The sequence below is a fragment of the Taudactylus pleione genome, unplaced genomic scaffold (assembly GCF_031769625.1).
Source record: "Taudactylus pleione unplaced genomic scaffold, aTauple2 ptg000021l, whole genome shotgun sequence".
NCBI classification, from domain to species: Eukaryota; Metazoa; Chordata; class Amphibia; order Anura; family Myobatrachidae; genus Taudactylus; species Taudactylus pleione.
Window position 1 is genome coordinate 3,553,913 of NW_028284423.1, and position 24,049 is coordinate 3,577,961.

The 24,049-nt window shown below is 42.8% G+C and overlaps 1 protein-coding gene across 2 annotated transcripts in view; it reads left to right on the top strand.

Moving 5' to 3' along the window:
- The window catches only part of LRBA (LPS responsive beige-like anchor protein), a 626,758-nt gene that overhangs the window by 347,580 nt on the left and 255,129 nt on the right, over nt 1–24,049 (top strand). For both annotated transcript variants that reach the window (XM_088448343.1, XM_088448354.1), the window contains exon 38: nt 23,349–23,495. In XM_088448343.1, the coding sequence (XP_088304469.1) occupies nt 23,349–23,495 (147 nt within the window). The remainder of the gene's footprint in view (nt 1–23,348; nt 23,496–24,049) is intronic.

A 24,049-nucleotide genomic window follows, 5' to 3' on the forward strand; every position in this document is an offset into this window, starting at 1 on the left:
ACTCACTTTTGACAAGGGCTTCTCTGCCTTGGAGCATGAATTCTATATCTTCCTTATTGTCATCACATATTCTATGATATATAGGTGTTCAGTAGAAAGTTATATACCTGTGGACGCATCTCCATTGATATTAAATCTTCCTGCTAAAAATCTATATCAAGCAGCGTGAAGCACTGTCTGTTTGAAAAGTAAAATATGACTGCACCTCTCCTATGTTGTTTTTCATTATTTGTATGAGAGCTTTCCATGCATCGGAGCATCTTTAAAAATAAATATAAAAAATGTGCTTTTAAATCATACAGCATTGCATAGAAGTGCATATCCAGCAATCAGAAAAGGAAAATATATTTGGTTTACTCAGTTTAAAGCGTGGTCACTTGAAGCATTTGTCAGTGGTCTTGGCTGAGCACACCATTTATTGCAGGTGTATTTTCATGTGTGTAACATTAAGCCATAGCTTTCTTTATATTTATAAAAGCTGACCGATAAGCAAGGACTTAAAAATACAGACAAATTAATTTCAAACCTTTATAATCTATAAAACGACCTATTTTACCTCTCTACAAATATCAATTACCTTCATGACTGTTCTGCTTATGGGTTTAACTCCTTCGTCCCTGAGTGTTATCTAACGCCTGTGCAAGTTGTTTGGTTTATTTAGAAGAAATATTGCTACATTTTTGTTATATGGGGAAGTCGATTAATGACCGTAAGCCAGTATTGAACTTTTAAGGGAAAACGCCAACATGCAGAAATGACATTGTGCTCTCTCAAGTTCTCCAGCTGAGGTAAGAAGTCTGTGTAGCTTTAGGTGATGCAAGAAGATATAAATAATCTGCTCCTGGACGGTGGACAGTTTTGTGCATTGGAACCTGGAACAGCTTAGCCTATATACCTGTGATGCCATGTTCAAAAGTCACTTAAACCTTTTTGGGGTAAATTATCTCTTTGAATTGTACTCAGCAGGGGCGTAACTAGAACTTGACAAAGGTCCACGGTTGGGACCAAAACGTTGATCCTGTATTTACTTTTAATTGTTGGAATAAAGGACTTTTTTTTTTTAGAAGACTGGTGAGTGCACCCCTTTTTTCAAAGGTTATATATAAATGTATATACATGTGTGTATATATATGTATATACAAATATATATTTCTTCTTCGGGGTCCATGGGGTCCACAGCCATTACGTTGGGGTATGAATCCCGGTCACCAAACAGTTAATACAAACGAGCTCTCTGCTCCCAGGATGCACCGGGTTTCCTCCTCATATACCCCACCTCCTGCCTCAAGTAGCCAGTTCTTCCTGTTTGGTGTGTTCACCACATAGACAGTGGGACTGCTGGAGCAGAAAAAAAAGAGAGTTTTGCTCTCTATCTCAGTTGGTGGTCCGAGCTGTCCTGGAAGAAGCCTCGCACCTGATTGGAGGCGCATCGGCCACGCGCAGCAACTACCTCCTCCGGCGCCGCACCGCTAGCCTTGGCAGGGGATTCGGTAGGGGCTTTCTGGCCCTGGACCGCAACCGGATCAAGGGGATGGCAGGTAAGCAGATGGTTGCGGCGGCCGCTGACACTGACGCCAGGGCAGTCTCCCTGTATACCTTGCCTACTGCTGGTCTAGGTTTTTACAGGGCTCTATCCTACCTAAGCTGAGGCTGATTATGGTAGTGGGAGCTTATATGCATATGGCTCGCAGAGTATTTATGCATGACATGTGATTGTTGTTTATGCATACTGTTTCTTCTGTAAAAGAACTGTAATTCCTGTATACTGTCACTGTCCTCCCCTTCCCTTGCTACAGGTGTGTGGGTTGAGAGTAGAAAGCAGCACATATACACTCAGAGCCAGTGGCATAGTGTTATGTCTAATGAGTCTGAGGGTCAGGTGGCGGGAGCCCCGTTGCTGATATCCTGTGTAGCCTGCAAGGCAGGTTTGTCCCCACAGGACTTTCTACAAAATGGGCTTTGTGGGAGCTGTTTCAGACAGCCACCACACCAATTAAGTTTGCTTGTTTCAGGCCCTGAGCCTCCTTGGGCATCATTTTCTCAGGTTATGGCTCAGGTGGCGGAACGGCTGGCTGCCCCGGTACCATCTGTTTGGGGTTTGTCTCAGCAGATGCATCACATGCCCATGATGTGGCCGCCTTGGATGGACCCTGGTGCTGGTAAGGTTATGGCATCATCCTCGGGGGTTTTTCAGCCTCAGGCTGTCAAGTCAAAGCAGCCTAAATCTAGGCGCCATGTACCGCCTTACATGGGTGAGTACTCGAGTGCCTCCTCCTCCAAGGAACAGGCACAGGACTTTTCGCAGGAGTCTAGCTCCGTGGAGGCTGATGATCATTTCCCAGTAGCCGATGTCCCTTTTCTGATAAGGGCTGTAAAATCGGTATTAAATATCGAGGAAGGGGATCTTCCGCTTAGGAAAGCCCCCCTGTTCAAGTGCCAAAAAGTGGTTAAGGCAGAATTCCCAAGATCAGAACATTTATCAGAACTTATGGAGGAAGCCTGGGTCCGTCCGGATAAGATAAGCCATTCTTCTAATAGAATGGCGCTTCTATATCCTTTTCCAGCAGAGGACTGTGCCAAGTGGGAGAATCCACCATCAGTTGATGTGCACATGGCACAGCTGATTAAACATTACCACTTTGCTAATCCCAGAAGTTTCGCTGAAGGAAACCATGGATAGGAGACTGGAGTCTTGTCTCAAATCAATTTTGTCGCTGGCAGGAACGGCCACCTGCCCAGCTGAGGCCACTGCCTGGGTAGCAAGAGCTATTGAGGAGTGGGCCAAAACTGGAGTCTTTACCAGATGCCTCTAAGGAACAACTGGATATGATCTCCTTTATTAGAGAAGGGGCCTCTTATTTTGGTGATGCCGCCTTGGATGCAGGGATCCTTTCCTCTAAAGAGGGTTTCGGCTGCAGGGCAAGGCCAAAGGTCAGCCCTCAGCGAGATTTCCACCAAGAAAGGCAGGACCCAGGAAGCCCTGGCAGAACAAACGTCCAGGATCTAGGGTCCAGGATAAACCAGTAGCCTGATGGGACGGGCCTCCCCCTGGGGGATCCCAGGGTGGGGGGGCCGACTGCTTCGGTTCTCAGAGCCCTGGCACCTCACGACGGAGGATGCCTGGGTTCAGGGAGTTGTTTCCCGAGGGTACGCCCTGACGTTTTGGAGGACTCCTCCTCAAAGGTTCTTTTGTGTAAACCCGCAGGTGGGTTCAGAAAGAGCTTTGGCCCTTCAGAAGGCTATTCTTGCCTTACTAGCATCAGAAGTAGTGATTCCGGTGCCAGAGAACCAGTTCCGAGAGGGGTTTTACTCCAATCTGTTCTTGGTTCTGAAACCGAATGGGTCATACCGGCCTATTCTAAATCTGAGAGAGCTCAACAAATTTGTTCGAGCCCCCGGTTCAGGATGGAAACATTGCAATCGACTGTGTTGGCAATGGAACAGGGGGACTATATGGTGTCCCTAGACATACAAGATGCCTACCTTCACATCCCAATCACACAGGCTCATCAAAAATGTCTTCGTTTTGCGGTAGGGGAGGAACATTTTCAGTTCCAGGCCCTGCCGTTTGACCTGTCCACAGCCCCTTGGGTATTCACCAAGGTGATGGCAGTGATGATGGCATGCCTCAAGCGCCAAGGCGTCAGGATTTTGCCTTACTTGGATGACCTCCTGTTGCTGGGGCAGTCCCCACAGCAGTTACAGGATCATTTGAGGCTGACAGTATCATGTCTGTACAGTCACGGCTGGATCATAAACTGGCAAAAGTCGTCACCCTGTCCAGTAGAACAGATGTCATTTGGGAGCGAGATTGGACTCCGTGGTGCAGAGAATATATCTGCTGGAGGAGAAGATCCTTGCTCTACAATAAAGAATACGCAGGTTGCTTCGCAACAGGCAAATATCCATTCTAGTAGCCATGCAGGTCCTGGGGTCGATGGTGGCCACCTTCAGGATGGTGGAATACGCTCAACACCACTCTAGACCACTGCAGCAATTCATTCTGTCTCGCTGGAACAAGGATCATCGCACGATAAGGTCCCAGCTACTGCATCTCTCTCCAGAGATACGGTTGTCCCTGACCTGGTGGTTGCAGACAAAGCATCTCAGGCAGGGTCGCCCCTTTTGGGTGTCGGATTGGACATTAGTCAAAACCGACGCCAGTCTTCAAGGTTGGGGGGCGATGACTGGGTCACACACTTTCCAAGGAAAGTGGTCAGTGACGGAAAGCCGGCTACCGATAAATATCCTGGAACTAAGAGCTATATTCAAAGCTTTAGTGCAGGTTCAGGATATCTTAAAGGGCAGGTCGGTGCAGATACAGTCGGACAATCGCACTGCGGTCGCCTACCTAAATCATCAAGGGGGCACGAGGAGTCGGGCCGCCTTGACAGAGGTATCAAGAATCCTGGTATGGGCAGAGACTCATCTGCCCACGATATCTGCCGTGTTCATTCCAGGAATCCTGAATTGGGAGGCCGATTTTCTCAGTCGGCAAGAGATAAATGCAGGGGAATGGGCCCTACATCCACAGGTTTTTCGGAACCTTGTGGACAGGTGGGGTCTACCAGAAATAGATCTGATGGCATCAAGAAGGAACAACAAGGTTCCCAGGTACGGATCCTGGACAAGAGATCCGAGAGCCGAGTTTGTGGACACACTGACAGTAAAGTGGTGTTACAAGCTGGTATATCGGTTTTCCCCATTTGCTCTTCTGCCCAGAGTGGTCAGAAAGATCAAACAAGAGGGCAGCACCGTCATATTAATAGCTCCGGCGTGGCCGAGACGGCACTGGTTCACAGATCTACGGTCTCTCTCCATAGACACTCCATGGCCTCTGCCATTGAGACCGGATCTGTTGCTACAGGGTCCCTGCTGGTACCCTGATCTTCATCGGCTATCTTTGACGGCATGGCTCTTGAGGCCTCCATCTTGACGGAAAAGGGGTTTTCTGAGTCTGTTATACGGACGATGCTGAAGGCACGAAAACCATCCTCAGCCCGTATATATTATAGGGTTTGGCATACTTTCTTTCAGTGGTGTGAACTGAAAGGGTATGATCCACATAAATTCCTGATATCCAGAGTGCTGGATTTTCTTCAAAGCGGTCTTTAAAAAGGGCTACGCCTGGCCTCTTTAAGGGTACAGGTGTCAGCTCTTTCAGTCTGGTTCCAACATAAAATTGCTCTGAGACCGGCTATAAAGACCTTTTTTCAGGGGGTGTTGAGGATTCAGCCTCCCTTCGTTTCCCCGGATGTTCCGTGGGACTTGACTCTAGTTCTGAAGGTTTTACAGGTTTCTCCGTTCGAGCCTTTAAATTCAATAGACTTCAAGTGGCTAACAGCAAAGAACGTATTCCTCCTTGCTATGGCATCTGCATGTAGAGTGTCGGATTTAGCTGCGCTTTCCTTCCGGGAGCCGTTCTTGATATTTCATCAAGATAGAGCAGTACTACGTACTAGGGAGTGTTACCTTCCGAAAGTGGTGTCTAAATTTCATATTAATGAAGAAATAGTAGTTCCAGCATTTCAGGGCACAAGTCTCTCACAAGGTGAGGCTTCCCTGGATGTGGTCCGGGCGTTGAGAATTTATGTTAAACGCACGAGCAAATGGAGGAAGTCCGATTCACTTTTTGTGCTTTATGGTTGTCATAAGCGTGGCTGGCCAGCCAATATACAGACACTGGCCAGGTGGATTCGCATGGCAATTTCATTGCCACAGGCTGGTATGCGTGTGCCAGATTCAGTGACGGCACATTCTACTAGGGCGGTAGGTCCATCATGGGCGGCCCGCCGGGGTGCTGCTGCTGAGCAATTATGTAAAGCAGCCACATGGTCTTCCATCCATACCTTTGTCAAATTTTATGCCTTTGACACTTTTGCCTCTCAGGATGCCTCCTTCGAGCGTAGGATTCTCCTCTCTTCCGAGAGTCAGGAGCGTCCCCGCCCGTAGGGTTAGTGCTTTGGGATATCCCCAACGTAATGGCTGTGGACCCCATGGACCCCGAAGAAGAAAATAAGAGTTGACAGTGGAGATTGAGTGCCGACCGTTTGTAATCTATACATCTGAGGAACACAGCTACAGAGAAGTGCTAAATGCAAATTATCTATCACTCCCCTTCTTAATGTTTGTTACTAAAGTTTAGTGTAATTATACACATGCATACTCTTGAGAAACACAAGCAATGGTTACGAGCTTTCATTTTTTGTTCCTTTGTTATTAATCTTATATTATTGTGGTGGTTCTGTATTTCAGCAGTAGCGCACACAGGATTGTGAGAATAAACTTGTTTGCATTTAGTTTGATCTGTAAAGCGCTATACTAATACAATATTTCCTGTACCCTGGCCACAAAGCGATAATGCCTAACAGAAATTGGTAAAGTTCACCTGTGTGACTATGACAGGACACGTAGCACATGCAATAGACGACCGTCAGCAATAAGACAAATTATTATTTTGGTGGAAATGTGCAAAACTGTCAGTGTAGCATTTTTAAAAATAAATTTAGGGCATATTTTTCCAATTCATTATCAGCCATCCTGATTTTTACACATATGTGAGACCGTTTTTATAACATGTAGCCAAATGTGTATGTGATTCATAATCTTTTCTTCTTCTGTGCAACATATATTCATATCTATTTTACATTGCTGTCAAATAATATGGTTTAAATGTTTTTTTGCATATCTTTGCCTGTAGAGCAAAGGGAAAAAAAAAGTGAATGGTCCATAGCAGGCAGTGGTGTAGCAAGTAGATGGCAAGTGTTTTATGGCACTTTTGAGTTTGTGTATGAGGGTTAATGGAAATATGAAAAAGGGACATAGAATAAATGAATAAGAATAGTAGATCGTGGCAGAGTAGGGTACCACGTGTAGAATTTGAGGAGGCAGATGTGTAAGCGGTGAGATATAGTTATAGTCATGGGATGCAATGCTCTTGGAAAATTAACCCCTTGCAGTTTAGGGAATCTCTTGTTCTGTGAAGGACACAGCCCTCCATTATTACAGCTTGCAAAGAGCAGCATTAATATGGAGTTTTTTCTTTTGAAATGAATCTTTCACGTAGTAGTTATTCTTGTGTGGTAAAAACAAGAGTCATGTAAAACGGATACGTTTTAATCTCACTAGAAAACTAGAATATTACATTTGAAGATCACATATGTAATATTTGTATACACTGAACAAAGACATTTTGTAATGAAAGGTACAAACACACCCCTGCTGCCATTGCTAGCACTGGCCTCTGGTGTTAGTGGAGTGATATTGGCTATGATGTATCTTCTGTGTAAGTGGAATCAATACTAGTTTAGTGGGTTTTATTTGCTGTTGCTAGCAATATGTGCATCAAGCTGACAAATGCTCTTTTATCTGAAGCAAATGAAATAAAGGAGATGGGGATGTATAACCCGTTCAGCCATAACACCTGCAAATTTGATTGTAAAACAGCATATTTTCAAGAAAACTGATAATGCCTGAAATACTATCAGTGTGTTTATAAAAGAGGCTTGTTTTTAGGTAGCAAATACAATTCTGTGTATTGGAGTTATGCAAAGTCATATAGGTAAATTGTTTCTTTGAAATTGTACAGCTACTTGTTCAACATTTTTTATCCAATTGTTCGTCCATATGTGATTTTTTTTTATTTCAGATTATTTTAAATTCCATTTTGATGGATAGGAATTGCTTTAGTGTTGCATATAGGATACAGGGATTTGTTAGTTACATGCTCTGGGACTCCAGGCATTATTGGAATATGGGTGTTTGTGTGAGCAATGTATAGAAGTGTTGGAAAGCAACATTGCTAGTGTCTGATGCTGATATTTTTAGACTGTGCAGATGTTAAATTCAAAGCAATCTTTTGTATTTGGATTGATGGGATCTAAAGCAGCCTCTAATGTGAAGGTGGCAGTGTAAATACCTGAAGACGAATGTTCTCTGTTCTGACGATCAATATAAGCCCGAAGACTATACTTCTGGCTATCTTCTAGTTAAAAACAAATTTGTTAATTCTGACAATTTAATTGCCCTTTCCAAGTTCGCATTAGCTTTCCTCAGAGACAACCTCAAGCCATTTTTCAACATGGAACCCTTCCCTAGAGTTATTTATAGGAGTCATTGTCTTGAAATTTGTATTCTCGGAGATATATTAATGGAAACAAACTGCTTTTATATACAAAGCCCCAAGAAATTATTTGAGTGGAATTGCACATTCTTTTAAACTGTCCTGAGTCCCTGACCTTCAGTATTATTTTACATATGAAGAGGGATGCAATATGAATGTTGCAAAGAGATGTCAAATATGATTTCTTGTTTGTTTTTTGTGCACAATTTAAAGATATGTTGAGCAACACTGTTGCTTTTCCCCTGACTCATTATTTTATAAACTGTGTACCCCAGGATCATTTCTTGAAACTGTAAAAGGACTAAACATGTCTACAATGGTCTCTAGAGCTCTGCAAATCTTACACTGAGTAATGTTTGTAAACCTTCACTTTCCATTTATGTTAGAAGAATGGTGTCAATTATTTATGCCCCTATCTCTAGATGCACTTGACATCTCTGACCTGCACTTCTCTTTAATGAACTTATACTCAAACTCTGTTTCCAGTTGCATCATCTGCCCAGGAATACCAAAAAGATTGCAAGCTGTAGTGGATGATTTTCACCTTTCACTTAAATATCAGAAATTGATAATTGGGGATAAGCACAAATGGATAATCTATATTGGGCCTTTCAAGACCATATACCCCCTCCTCCCCCATTTGCAGTCATTCATTTATCTGGCAGTGTTGTGTTTTTGGGAAAGAGAGGGCATTCCTATGTTGGCATATTGAATGGTTTAAAAAGAAAAGTTGGAAAAAAATTTTTTTTCCATTATTAGGGGGGGATTTAATAAAGCTTGGAGAGAGATACAATTCTGAGCGATAAAGCACCAACCAATCAGCTCCTAATTGTTATTTTTCAAACACAGCCTGTAACGTGGCCGTTACTGTAGGAGCTCATTGGTTGATGCTTTCCCTCACAATTTTATCTCTCTCCAAGCTTTATTAAATCTCCCCGTTTATAAAAGGTTACTTATACATTACATGCTAGAGTCTGGCTTGCACTGTCATTCTTGTGTGCACTCTACACTGAAGCATTGCATGTACTTCTCTCTGAAACAGGGTTGTATCTAGGGGTCCGAGCGCCCCTGGCAAAGTAATGGACTGGCGGGCCCTCCCCTAATTTTTTCTAAACAATTACCCTCTGTACTTCTAAAGTTAAGAACAAAGAACTTAAAGATTAATTTAATATAAAAAATTATGATGTATATAATAATAAGCCCTTTCTGTCTCTCCACCCAGCACCCCCTTCTGTCTCCATCAACCAGTACCCCCTTCTGTATCACCAGTCTGTCTACTCAGCCAACACCTCCTTCTGTCTCACCAGCTAGCCCTTATGTCTCTCCAGCCATCACACCCTTCTGTCTCCAGCCAGCACCCCTGTCTGTTTATTCAACCAGCACACCCTACTGTCTCATCAGCCACCGCCCTTCTGTTTCACCAGCCGCCCCCCCTTCTCTCTCCAGCCGCCCCCCCTTCTCTCTCCAGCCGCCCCCCCTTCTCTCTCCAGCCGCCCCCCTTCTCTCTCCAGCCGCCCCCCCCTTCTCTCTCCAGCCGCCCCCCCCTTCTCTCTCCAGCCGCCCCCCCTTCTCTCTCCAGCCGCCCCCCCTTCTCTCTCCAGCCGCCCCCCCTTCTCTCTCCAGCTGCCCCCCCTTCTCTCTCCAGCCGCCCCCCCTTCTCTCTCCAGCCGCCCCCCCTTCTCCTCTGACCGGCCAGCCGCCCCCCCTTCGGCTCTGACCGGCCAGCCGCCCCCCCTTCGGCTCTGACCGGCCAGCCGCCCCCCCTTCGGCTCTGACCCGGCCAGCCCCCCCTTTTTTCTCAATTGTGTATAGATCCCCTTCAGTCTCCCTTCTGTCTCCCAAGCCAGCTCCCATATGTTTCATCAGCCAGTACCACTTTATGGTTCATCAGCCAGTCCCCCTTCTTAGAACGTTAAATAAAAACGTTTAAACAAATTACAGTTCTGCTTGTTGGTTCTGGTTAGCTTTAAGTGTCTCAACTTTATACGAGCATGTTTGGGACTAACAAAACTGTATCAAAAAAGAGAAAAATAAGGGCATTCTGATGGAAAATGACCAGTTGTATATTGCTACACAGCAAATATGTAAAACTGTCTTTTGTTTGTAAAATGTAAATGTTGCCTATAGTATATTAACCTGCTTGTACGCCGCATAATACTCATTGCGCCTTGATTAGCCTTATTACTTTGGATTGCAGAAACTGCCTCAAATTGATTTCCCATGCCAATGAGAGAGATCTGTTATAGCATTCCAATTAGTGATGATATTGCTTAAGAAAAAAATGGCAAATTCATAGACTTGGAAAGAAAATGATGATTTGAATAGTAATACCTTTGATCATGTGACGTGTTTTATAATCCTATTTAAGTCCCTCACATCGGTCTGCCTGATTGTGAACTGCTCATTCAATGTGTGTGGGTTTTTTCTTTTTGTTTTCAATATAACTCCATTCTCAAAACTGAGTTGCATTGTTGCTCAGCACACTGGACAAGCCTTCCCCATTCATTGTTTCCCTACTTTCCTTGAAGTTGGGTCTTGAGCTATTAGCCTATGCTATTATCATCTGATAGCTGAGTTTCTTTTCTTACTCTGACTTTAAATTGGTTACACATACTAATTCAATGCAGGACAGGAAATGGAACACTGGCCGCAGATCATCACAAATACTTATTGCAGCAACACGGCTGGTACACTAGCACCCAGCAAAAGGGAATATTTTCCACACAGATGTATGACATTAGGATGTTAAAGCCTTTTTGCAGCCCCTTTTTCAGGGCAGTGTTTCCAACCTTCCAACAGTGCATGCATTGGGGTATACATTTATCCTCTGGATCCGATTCATTGAAATAAAATTGCTGATTAGTGTTTATTGCAGTTTTTTCCTAACACTTTCTTCTCACTATTGCTGCTGTTGGTTTTATTGATGACACCGCGTTATGATGCTGGTTGATGAGGCTTTGTTTCCTATCTGGCAATGTATTTGGCCACCATTCTGAATTTACTGCAGGATAGTAAATGGAGTGCTACCAGTGAAAATGACAGCAATGGCTGTATTCCTGGTGGCTAATATTCTGTTCCCAGAGATGCTAGTAACCTGTGCTATTATACTATGCTGTTTCCTGGTTTGCACTGAGTGCTATAGAATTGTTTCTTTTTATGTTTGCAAAGTAATTGGAAATAAATACAGTCAGATACATGATGAAGCAGGTTTGGTGATACTGCTTTTTATTTCAGTTTGATCTGCTTTCTAGGAGCGATTGCAGATAATATCTGCGTAATGCAATACTACATATTTGCACAATATCTTTTCTGTACCCCACACTGATTTATAATGGCAGTTACATTTTTGGAACCAGGTTATTTTTATGCTGATTATTATACCTCTCTGTTTAACATTCATTTTCTAATTCCTCCCTGCTACTGAAGGATACACGTCCTGGTTTCTTTGTTTGCCATGTGTATGAAACCAGATTGTGCAGGAGTGTATTACTGTAATTGGATAGGTAAACTGCCAGAAAATAACACACCACATTCCCACCTGTAAAATGACCGTCAGCACGTCTAGATTTTGGCTGTTTTCATATTGTGGATATCAATCTACTCTCGAGACCGCTGTAACAAAAATGACTATAACGTTTTGGCTGACATCCCAGGAAAGCACTCCCTCCTAATCCTACTGGACATCACTGCTGCTTTCAACACTGTGGATCATCCCTTTTCCTCCCCATGCTGATCAATGTACTTTCAGTTTGAGACACTGCCCTCTTATGGAACCTTTCCCGTCTTACTGACAGTTGCTCCGAATTTAATTTCCTCCCACCTCCTATTCTTCTTTACTTTAATGATGTCCTTCAATTTCACGACCTCTGCTCTCTTCACTTCCACACTTCATAAACAAATACTTATCAGTTTTCCAAGTTTATTTTGTGATCCAGCCTTTGTAATCAGGCCTTGGAATCGGGGGAAAGTGTGTACTGGTTTTGCTTTCCTGTAGTATCAATGTGATGTATAACTTAAAAACATTGGCGATGAGTTGTGCTAGATATGTAGCTTGAAATATACTCGCCAAACATTTATTCAATCACAGCGAACTTATCAAAGCAGAGTATCTACATAAAATGCGCTTCATCCCATAAACGCTGCATTTCTCAGTATAGAATGTAGGCTCATTCTTAGGGGCCCATTTATCAAAGAGTTTTGTCATACGCAACAAGTTTTAAAACTCATTGCATATCATAAATGGTGCTCCAGCCAATCAGCTCCCAACTATCCTTTTTCAAACAGATGACAGTTAGGAGCTGATTGGCTGGAGCACCATTATCATGTGCAACGAGTTTTAAAACTCATTGCGTATGCTAAAACCCGTTGATGATTGGGCCCCTTAATCCATAGATTATTTACTTAAAAGAACGCATCATTAAAGCATTATTTAATTTACATGCAAGGGCAGCATAATTGTTGACGAAATAACACATTAAACAGCCTGTAGTTTTGTCTGTACTGTATGTTAGTGTAATCCTTATATGTGGCCCAAAAAGTAACAGGCAAATTAGTAAATGGTTTTGGTTTATTACTGGTATACAACTCTTTATCCATAGACTCTAAATCAGGCTTCATTGTAAGCCAACTCCAAAACCAATTATTATTATTATCCTTTATTTATATGGCGCAACAAGTCTTCCGCAGCGCCTTACATAGTACATAAAACTAATAAGTGAACAAGAAACAAGTACATTACAGTGCAGGACAAGGATATGATTTATTAAGATTGCTGCAATAGCGATTAAAGCAGCAGGGAGTTGGTAGTAAAGTGTTAGGTGCCCTTATGGGGAGTAAGGAGTAGAAGAAAATGTAAAGAGAAGCACTTGAGGGAAGAGGTCCCTGCTCGTGAGAGCTTACATTCTAAAGGGGAGGGGCAGATAGACAGGCGTGAGACAGAAGGGGAAGATAGGGAGGAAAGAGCATGAGGTGGTTAGGATGAGAGCTGGAAGGCCTTGATGAAGTAGTGGGTCTTGAGAGCCCGTTTGAAGATTTGTAGAGAGGTGGAGAGTCAGAGAGGGAGAGCGTTCCAAAGGTAGGGAGCAGCACGGGCAAAATCTTGGATGTGGGAGGAAGTAATCAGTTGGCAAGAGAGGCGGCATGCATATGTTGAGTAAAGTGGGCGGGCGGGAGTGTGTATAGAGAAGGTCAGAAATGTATGTGGGAGAGGAATGGGTGAGGGCTTTGTAGGCGAGTGTAAGAACCTTGAATTGGCATCTGAAGGAGAAGGGGAGCCAGTGTAGGGCTTGAAGGAGAGGGGAAGCAGATGTAGAATGTCTGAAGAGGAAGATGAGCCGAGCAGCAGCATTGAGATCCGATTGTAGTGTGAGAGACTGGGAGGCCAGCTAGGAAAAGGTTACAGTAGTCCAATCTGGAGATGACCAGCGAGTGGATGAGGATTTTAGTGCCATCCTGGGTGAGGAAGGGTCTAATCCTGGAGATATTTTTTTAGGTGGCAACGGCAGGACTGCGGGGAGGTGCTGAATGTGTGGTTTAAAGGAGAGGGAGGAGTCTAGGATAAATCCAAGACAGCGCACTTTGGGGCTAGAGGAGATAGTTGTGCCATCAATAGATAATGAAATTGTGGGAAGTAAGGTATTGGAAGATGGTGGGAAGATGATCAGCTCAGTCTTAGACATGTTACGTTTAAGAAAGCGCTGGGACATCCATGAAGAGACAGCAGAGAGACAGTTGGAGATACGGGTAAGGAGCGAAGGAGAGAGCTCAGTGGTGGAAAGGTAAATTGAGTATAAACCGCATAGAGATGATATTGGAGGTCAAAGGAGTTTGAGTTCACCTAAAGAGGATGTATATAGGGAGAAAAGGAGAGGTCCAAGAACAGAACCTTGGGGAACTCTACTGTTAATGGAAATGGGGAGGAAGAGGAGTCATGAGAGGAGACAGAGAAGGAACGATCAGAGAGGTAGGAGGACAGCCAGGAGAGGTCAGTGCCATGTAAACCAAGAGAGTGAAGGATTTTCAGGAGGAGAGGGTGGTCTACAGTGTCCAATGCAGCAGAGAGGTCAAGGAGAATGAGTAGAGAGTAGTGGCCCTTGGATTTGACAGCAAGGAGGTCATTGCTGACTTTTGTGAGGGCAGTTTCAGTGGAGTGGTGAGAATGTAAGCCAGATTGAAATGAGTCAAGGAGGGAGTGGGAGGAAAGAAAGGTGGTAAGGCAGTTGTAAACAATACGCTCAAGGAGTTTGGAAGCAAAAGGAGAAGAGAGATGGTTCGTTAGTTGGAGAGTATGTTAGGATCAAGGGTAGTATCAATGTAATGTATAACTTAAAAACGTTGTCGATGAATTGTGCTAGATATGTAGCTTGAAATATACACTGCAGTAAAATTCAGTTACCAATAAGTATAATTAATAAAGCAGGCATAGGAGGTGGAATACACTGCAGTCAAATTCAGTATCCAGTTTGGCCATTAATTTATGTATTTGACACTTAATTTAAGTAACAATTACTGAGCAGGCCCTTTGTGTAAAAAAAAGTACTAAAGTCTACTCCATCTGCATGGAACAGACATCCCACAACAATCACTGTGTAATTTTACTTTGCTAATCCAATGTGTGTAATGTTAGCTTCAAATTTTATATGAAAGCCCCCATACCATGACAATTGTGTTGACATTGTAAGTAACCTCATTATATACTTCAGTACAAGCTTTTAGTAGCTACATGTCATTGATGAATTAGCTGGTGCAGTACGTGCATGTCTCTGTGGCAAAGGACCGCTAAATATAAAATACTTTGTTTATGATAATGCACTACTACTATTTTTTTTTTTCACTCTGTGGTTCCTGTTCACATTTCCACAACTCCTAAAAAGGGGAGAAAAAAAAAATAGTATTTGTGCAGTGTGTGTGTGTATGTATATGTGTGTGTATGTATATATATATATATATATATATATATATACACACAAAGCGACAGGCTGGCACGCCAATATGTTTAACATATACTTGCCCAGGTGCCATTTCAGGACCAAGTTCCAAGCCCCAATATATTCCCACAGAAGAGCGGCACTCCAGGGTCATTCAGTCACAGATACAGGATACCAAGTCCAAGATAATTATCTTGGACTTGGTATCTGTGACTGAATGACCCTGGAGTGCCGCTCTCCTGTGGGAATATATATATATTCACACATATTATATATATATATATATATATATATATATATATACATTCAGTATATATGTGTACGTACATGTATATACAGTGCATTCGGAAAGTATTCATAGCGCTTCACTTTTTCCACATTTTGTTATGTTGCACATTCCAAAATGGAATAAATTCATTTTTGTCCTCCAAATTCTACACACAATACCCCATAATGACAATGTGTAAAAGTTCTTTGAGATTCTTGCAAATTTAATAAAAAAAACTCCTAAGAAATCACATGTACAGTACATAAGTATTCACAGCCTCTGCTCAGTACATTGTTGATGCACCTTTGGCAGCAATTACAGCCTCAAGTATTTTTGAATATGATGCCACAAGCTTGGCACACCTGTCTTTTGGCAGTTTCACCCATTCCTGGTTTGTGTTCTGACATGCACTGTCAAGTGTGGGACCTTATATAGACAGGTGTATGCCTTTCAAAATCATGTCCAAACAGCTGAATTTACCACAGGTGGACTCCAATTAAGCTGTAGGAACATCTCAAGGATGATCAGTGGAAACAGGATGCACCTGAGCTCAATTTTGAGCTTCATGGCAAAGGCTGTGAATACTTATGTACATGTGATTTCTTAGTTTATTTTTGTTATAAAATTTGCAAAAATCTCAAACTTTTTACACGTTGTCATTATGGGGTATTGTGTGTAGAATTTTGAAGACAAACATTTTTTTAATAAGACTGTCACGATAAAATGTGGAAAAAGTGAAGCGCTGTGAATACTTTCCGGATGCACTGTAAACCACTCATCCTATGACGGGGTACACACACACTGAATGACACAGACACACATTGAGACACACACACCTCTATCACTAAAAAACATGAATGCAGCAGGCAAATAAATACAACCAGCATGATTTATTAAATACCCCCCACCCCCCAGTAGTGCCCCTTATACAGTGCCCACAGTAGTGGTCCCCCTATGCAGTGCCTCCAGTAGTGCCCCTTATACAGTGCCCCCAGTGTGTTTCCCCCCTATGTAGTGTGCCCAGTTGTGGTTCCCCTATGCAGTGCCCCTTATACAGTGCCCCCAGTAGTACCTCTTATACAGTGCCCCCAGTAGTGGTTCCACTATGCAGTGCCCCTTATACAGTTCCTCATATACAGTGCCCCCAGTAGCAGTGCCCATACTAGTGGTCCCCCTATGCAGTACCCCCAGTAGTGGTCCCCCTATGTAGTGCCCCTTTTACAGTGCCCCCAGTAGTGGTCCCCCCTATCCAGTGCCCCCAGTAGTGGTCCCCCCTATCCAGTGCCCCCAGTAGTGGTCCCCCCTATCCAATGCCCCCAGTACTGGTCCCCCTATGCAGTGCCCCCAGTTCTGGTCCCCCTATGCAGTGCCCACAGTAGTGGTCCCCTTATACAGCGGTCCCAGTAGTGGTCTGCTATATGCAGTGCCCCTTATACAGTGCCCCCAGTAGTGCCTCTTATACAGTGCCCCCAGTAGTGCCTCTTATACAGTGCCCCCAGTAGTGCCTCTTATACAGTGCCCCCAGTAGTGCCTCTTATACAGTGCCCCCAGTAGTGCCTCTTATACAGTGCCCCCAGTAGTGCCCACAGTAGTGGTTCACCTATGCAGTGCCCCTTATACAGTTCCTCATATACGGTGCCCCCGTATGTAGTGCCCCCAGTAGCGGTCCCCTGTGCAGTGTCCCTTATACAGTGCCCCCCAGTAGTGGTCGCCCCTATGCAGTGCCCCCAGTAGTGGTCCCCCTATGCAGTACCCTTACTAGTGGTCCCCATATGCAGTGCCCCCAGTAGTGGTCCCCCTATGTAGTGGCCCCAGTAGTGGTCCCCCCTTTGCAGTGTCCCCAGTAGTGGTCTGCCCTATGCAGTGCCCCTTACATATATAACACAATATACTTACCTGAATCCCCGCACCTTCCCCCGCTGCCATCCGCTCCTCTGTCCTCCCGCTCTGCACTATGGGAGAGACGTCATGAAGTCTCTCCCATCACCCACTGCGGGAGCCAGAAGGCAGAGCTCATGAGTAAGCTCCAGTCCAGTTCTCTCTGTGGATGCAGAAGCTAATGAGTCTGTCTGACTCTCATTGGCTGCTAAAACAAACACACCGCTGCCAGCGGTGCTGTGTTTGTCACTGTGTAGTGGGGACCGCACTCACTGCGGTCTGCACTACACTTGAAACAGACGGTTTCTGGGCACTCAGAAAACCCCACCCACTGCGTGTGCGTATGAGTTTAGTGAATTTTTAAATAGGTTCTAAAAGCATTTATGTATAAAATGTGTGCTACATAAAATATAATTCACAACTCTGCAGTAGATTTTTGGAAGAGTTTACATATGGGCCTTCTATTCCTCAGACTGAAACTGGTGATTAGAATTACAGTCTTCAGAATTCCCAGCTCTGGTGCAGTTATTGTGACAGTGAGCAGACTCGTACAGCGGTCTGGAAATGATGCATGTCATTTGTTGCAGATTTACTACACAGCGTTGGACTGGAGTAATTAGGGTCCATCAGACATTCTAGCTGAGGAACCTACTATATATTTCTAAAAAAAACAGGAAGGTTTGTACTTCTAGCATATACATATTATACTGTGATTGCAGAATAACATACAGTAGAGAGATGACTTTAGAATGTTTGTTTTTGTGGGACGTTTCAGAGATGCCACTTAAGCTTTGGACATAAGCTGGTAACTTTAGTGCAGAGGCCGACCAGCTGTAAGCTGAGAGCGAGGCTTGTGACATCCTTGTAACTTTCATAACTGGTTGCTGTCCTGACTACACTTCTCTGTAAAATCCAGTTACTATTGTAGAGAAAGTATGTAAATTATGCTCTCTAACCATTAAGTTGCATACCCACGAACATCAACAAACTGCACAAATCATTATACATTCGAGGTTCATACAACCATTCCTACTGACCCCAAAAAATAGGGAAGCAATCGGGGAGCCGACTGCCTAAATACCGGCAGCCGGCTTCCCGACTGTCTTATCCCGGCATGGGTGACCTGCGCCCGGCATCATGATCGTAGTGATGCCGGGCGCCGGGAGCGGACAGCCGCGGGGGGTCAGGGTTAGGTTTAGGGCTCCCGGGGGGGGACTTAGGGTTAGGCAACCCCCCCAGGAGGGTTAGGTTTAGGCAGCGGGGAAGGGGGTGGTTAGGGTTAGGCACTTAGAGGGGGGATTAGGGTTAGGCACTTGGGGGGGGGAGTTAGGGTTAAGCACCCCTAAGGAGGGTTAGGGTTAGGGGGGTTAGGTTAGTCTATACTTACCTATCCACGATCGGGATTTCCAGCGCTGACGGGAATCGAACCGTATATCATACCCATTCCCATGTAGAGATGCCTATTAACAGCATAGGTTGGCTGGAAATATCTGATGCCGTACTGAACAGTACATGTATAATGAAACAGTATTCCAAACCGATTTTAATGTAGTCCAATATTTCATTGAAATAGAGACGCCCGCTAATGAGTGTGACTGTGAGGACATAGAAAAAGCAGTCATGTAGAGTGTAGGCTGAGATGCATGTTCTTTTAGAGTATTCTTTGGGGCACATTTAGGTAGATTGGCATCTTTGAATACACAAAATGTGTAATAGACGATTTCTAGGCATAGCAATGCATGGTATAGATGCAATATTTGCTCTGTATTCTTCTTCCGAATTTGAAATGGCATATTTGTTCAATCACCTGTTTTACGGGTCTGTGACTGCATTACACTGGATTTCAAATGCACACCCACCATAGCCACAGAAAGAGTGCACTTTTTGAACCTAAAATGTAAATATATAATATTGTTAGTGATCCTAAAAAAAAATAAGTTACCCAAGTTATAAGTTAGATGGTTTGTTGAAGACTTACTTATTGTAGAATGCTATAAACAGAATTACTTAGCATTTGTGCTGTGATAAAAAAAAATATGTTTTTATAACTATATCACTTACCTAGGAATGTGTGCAGTATTCATTTTACTATTGCTAGTCACACATAGGCAAGAGAGAGCCCTTATTGCTAGACATATAGTGTGCCATGCCACTCTCCCTTGCATGTGCATCTCCTAGTCCTGGCAAATGCCTTCTTTGTTCTTCCATGCTGCAGTCAGCTTCCAGTGTCCTGCAAAGCAATGGGCAGCACTAAAGGAACCCATAACCTGTCTGGAAGGTGCCAGAGTCTGTCATTCTATAAGAGATTACTTTTGGTAATTATGAATAGTCATAGAACCGTGGAGTAATGGTGGCAGACGTAACTATGGCAGGTGCAGCGATCAACTCTGCTCAATTCAGTTCCTTTATATGAATGCAAAAGACCTTCAAACCGTAATGTAAGTTCAAATCATGGGTATAATGTTGTTTGCTTTATTTGCACTCTTTATAGATTTGTGTTAGCATTTGGCTATACAAGATAGGACAGCACTCATAGGAATGCTTCAGTAATTGTGCTTATACTCTTTAAATGTTAGTGTCTCGTCTGGGGGTAGAGGTTTCCCAAAGCCAGCACCCTTGACAAATGGAGGGATCTAGAGGGGATCATTCAGAACAATCACCCCCCAGCTTTGGCCAGCCCTAGTGTTTGTGGTTTATACCTTGGCCATCCACCAGTCAGAATGCAGGGACAGATGTGTTTTTTTTTTTTTTTTTATAATTCCTCCACCAACCCACTCTTGATCCACCACTGATATAGAGTAGAGGCACTGGTATGCCTTATTTTTGCAGCGTAGTGCAAAATCAAGATTTACTTTTGCTTGGGCAAGGGTATTTCAATGAGAGGAAACATTTTTAGGGGTGCTCCATGTTTTACTAATGCTTAACTATTGTCACTATACAAATGTGCTTGGATTTTGCTCCACTGTTTAGTACTGAGACCTCCCAGTTGATAACTAAGAGAAAAGAACACTTTACCCACTGTGAGGAATAGAAAAAGCTTCCAGCACACAAGTATAAAATTTAAAAAATACAATCCCAATGTCCGTTACTTTAAGACCTAAACCAAGCAATATGTTAGAAATATTGAGATTTATTTGTGTAAAGGTGTGGTTCTAAAGTGGTAGAAGATTGAACTTGATGTGACATTTACACTTTTTCACTGTATGCCTCTTCCGAGTTCTTTGCATTGTAGCCACTCTACATTTGCAGAGGTATTTCCAAAGACCATACAGTAAGCACGCACCATGAACTCCAATGGACTGTCCATCTTGGCACAATAGCTCAAAAAAATGTTATATGTGATTAATGGCATGCTTTGAAAAATGAGATCCAGTGTTGTGCATGTGGATAACACAGATAATCATATAATACTGGAAATATTTTATGTTTTATTCTATTTTGTGTGTTGAGTTTTGGAAACATGCAAAGGATACTAACTCCCAGTGTTGGACTGGTCCACGGGGGTACAGGGGAAAGCTCTGGAGGGCCTCACTGCCTAAGGGCCCCTCCGCTCCCCTAAGGATCAGGTTCCAGGCTGTGCACTTGAATTATACTTAGGTTACATTATACTGCACAGGTCCATGGTGCATTTTCTTTTTTTTTGGTTGAATTCAGTTAGCTTAGTCAATTTAACGGAGGTGAAAAAGCGAAGTGGCCTTGGGCTTTAAAGCCAGCCCCCTTTTCAATCGAGCCCCTTTTCAACGCCCCTTAAATGAACATGTTAATGGGCAGTTATCACACAGAATCTGTGATAAGTTCATGGACCTATGCCTCAACATGGTCGCGGCACCTGTTAACACGCTAGTTATCGGGGATTTCTTTCCCTGTTAAGTGCAGCCTGCGGGGCTGCCTTTGGGGCTAATTGAGTAGCTCCGGGGGATCAATTCGTCGGCAGTAAATTACCATGGCTAATTGAATTCCCTCCATTATTATGTATGCACTAGCAGTATTTACTATATTTTTATTTTTAAAGGGCCCAGGCCATGCACTTTAATGATTAGCCAAGCCTCTGTGGAGGCTGGCCACACCCCTATGTATGGGTCCCTGTCACCGCATTCCCCTGGTGGGCCCTTCATGCCCCAGTTCAACACTGCTAGTACCTCTTTATTAAACTGGTACTATGGATAGGAGGCTTTTTCAGCAATATGGCAGCACTCGGTGACTAAATATAAATCATTTTCTGATTAAAGACATTCCACTGTTTATTGAAAGACAAAACAATACAGTTTAATTTTGTTTTAAAACTTTTATTACAGTTAAATTGGTGAAGTGTAGAGATGCAATTGAGTACTTATCTTACAATAAAATATCAGTTTTGAAGAGACTTCTTATATCTGTTAATACATAAGTATTTTTATTAATATTTGGGCGTTTGGCCTATTACGTTATACTGTTGGGGTTTAGGGATGATATCTCGTGGCAATCATTTGATAATTATGTTAATAAATGCAAAAAAGCCTAGGAAACAGTTGTCTCTGCTAAATAGTGCATACTGGTATATGTTTCTGAACAGTATAAAGTGATAGTGAACCCTACTAGCAATGTTGGAGCATTGATCAGATTACGGTGTGAGAACGTGATGCTTTCAGTGTTGTGGAGGAAATGTTGACATCTCTGAAATGATGATTAAACCTATAAAGTCTAGACTTGGTTTATAAAACTGCAGCTATTTTATGGCCAGTTCTAAACACAATCATTATCCTTTAATTTGTGTTCAGGGTAGCTGCGCTCTAATTACTGAAGGAAAGAAAAGAAAGTCCTGTGGCATAGTGCTATTAGGCCACTGAGATTTGTGAAAGGCCCCAGCCCATGTGGTGTGTATTAGAGCAATGTTGGTAATTTCACTGCTGCTAACTTAAAATCCTCAAGGGGGAGTTAATTACAGGAAAACCATTCCAAATATCAATATGCTGCATATTTTCCATGACAAGGGCTTTCTCAGCTCAGGTTGAACAATTGCAAAATGTTGCACATATGCTACCTTCCCAAACTGGAATGGTGTTTCATTTCTGGCTGTATTAGGCCTCTATTCCTCCAATGGCAGCCTCCTAGCTTTATAGAGGTTTATTTATGTAAAGACAAGTGTTCTCACAATGGGGGGTGGACAGTTTTTTTTTCTTGCACCTTTTGATTGAAAGTTTGCATTTTAGTCAACAGGGCTGTAACAAGACTTATATTCTGCATTGCAGCTAAGGGGATTCCCCTTTTTCTGGTACTGTTAGGTTGTGGAACAACAGATTTTGTTTGCTGTGGAGATCTGTGTTGATCATTTTACTGGACTACACATTAAATTTTAAAGATAAAATAAAGGTTTGTCTTAGTGCAGAATAAATATCCATTAGAGGAATTATGTTATTTAATTGCATGATTGTACTCCCATAGCTGGTAAATAATCTCACTTCTCATTCTGTCAGGCATTGATACATGGGCAATTATCTCCATGTTGTGATGATTTTATTTGAAGCCCTGACAGACATGCTACTCAATCCCAAACAATATGGGGACAATGCATAGTTTGTTCATACATAATTTGTGTAACAGGCTGCCATTTTGTTCTTACTTGCTGTATTCGGCATTTCTCATATCAGCTGTTTGTTTACTTGAAAGTTCTCTATATGCCCACAGCCCAAACATGGGTCCTTTCTACATGCAGTAGACCTATTGTATTGTATAGCCAAGTGCATGTTAATTGTAAGATGTATTCCCCGATGAACCCTTTTCATGCAGTACATTGCTATAAATAGCAGCTAACAAGTGATATTCTGTCTTTTTTTATACTACAGTGTTAAAAGAATGATCATTTAAAAAGGATTTTTTTAAATTGTGTATTAACTTAAGGCATGTATTGGACTGTGTCATAATTAATTTATTCATATAAGCTCATTGTGAACAATAAATACAAAAAAAAATCACACAATGGTGTACATTTTATACAGTGTTTATAAAGTAGATTAAATACCATGTTACCACACTGTGCGTCATTGAGTGAATACATGTACTAAAGCGCTTGAAATGCCTCCATGATGACAATTCTTGTTGCACAGTACATTTAAACTTCTTATTTTCAGTTACCTTTTGTGAAAGTGATGTTTGATGTTCTTTCCTTTACTTGTAGATTCAGAAGAAGATGCCATTGTAAAAGGAAAGCAGTCCATCAAGAGTAACATTTTGGGAGGGCAGAACTCTGAGAGTGATAACCTTCTGGAAGGAGATGATGACACCTTGTCATCACTGGAAGAGAAGGACCTGGAAAATCTGACAGGTAAACTGGAAGCCATATCTGCCAAGATGCAGTCTCTACGACCCTTGCAGTACAGTGCTCCTGCCCAACGCTGTTTTCTCTTCAAACAGAGATCGTACTCCACTTATCAGACCCTTGTAATCATGATTTTTTTATCCATCTTACTTAACCTTTTAATTACCAAACTGTTCCCCATGATTAATAACCCTGCCCACCTTTACAGAATATTTAATTACTGACCCTGCAGACTGCACCTCTTTTCATCTATAGTCATGGCTGGGCAGTATCTCTCCACATATTATTCCAAGTTATTTGCCAGCCACCTAATTATGAATGCAAGTTTGGATGTTAAAAGGGCTAATTTGGGTGTATTTAATTATGCTTAAAGTAGCACAAACTAAAATATAGTATTGCCTACACTCTGAGGTACTGCCCATCTCGTCCACTCTGTTTACCAAGCCTTTGCCCACTTCAATATAAATTGATAACACTGCATAGAATATTTAAAATACTAAAAAAAAACATAAAGGAAAAAAAATGTTAAATTACTATTTTTGATTGCATGGTGGCTAATA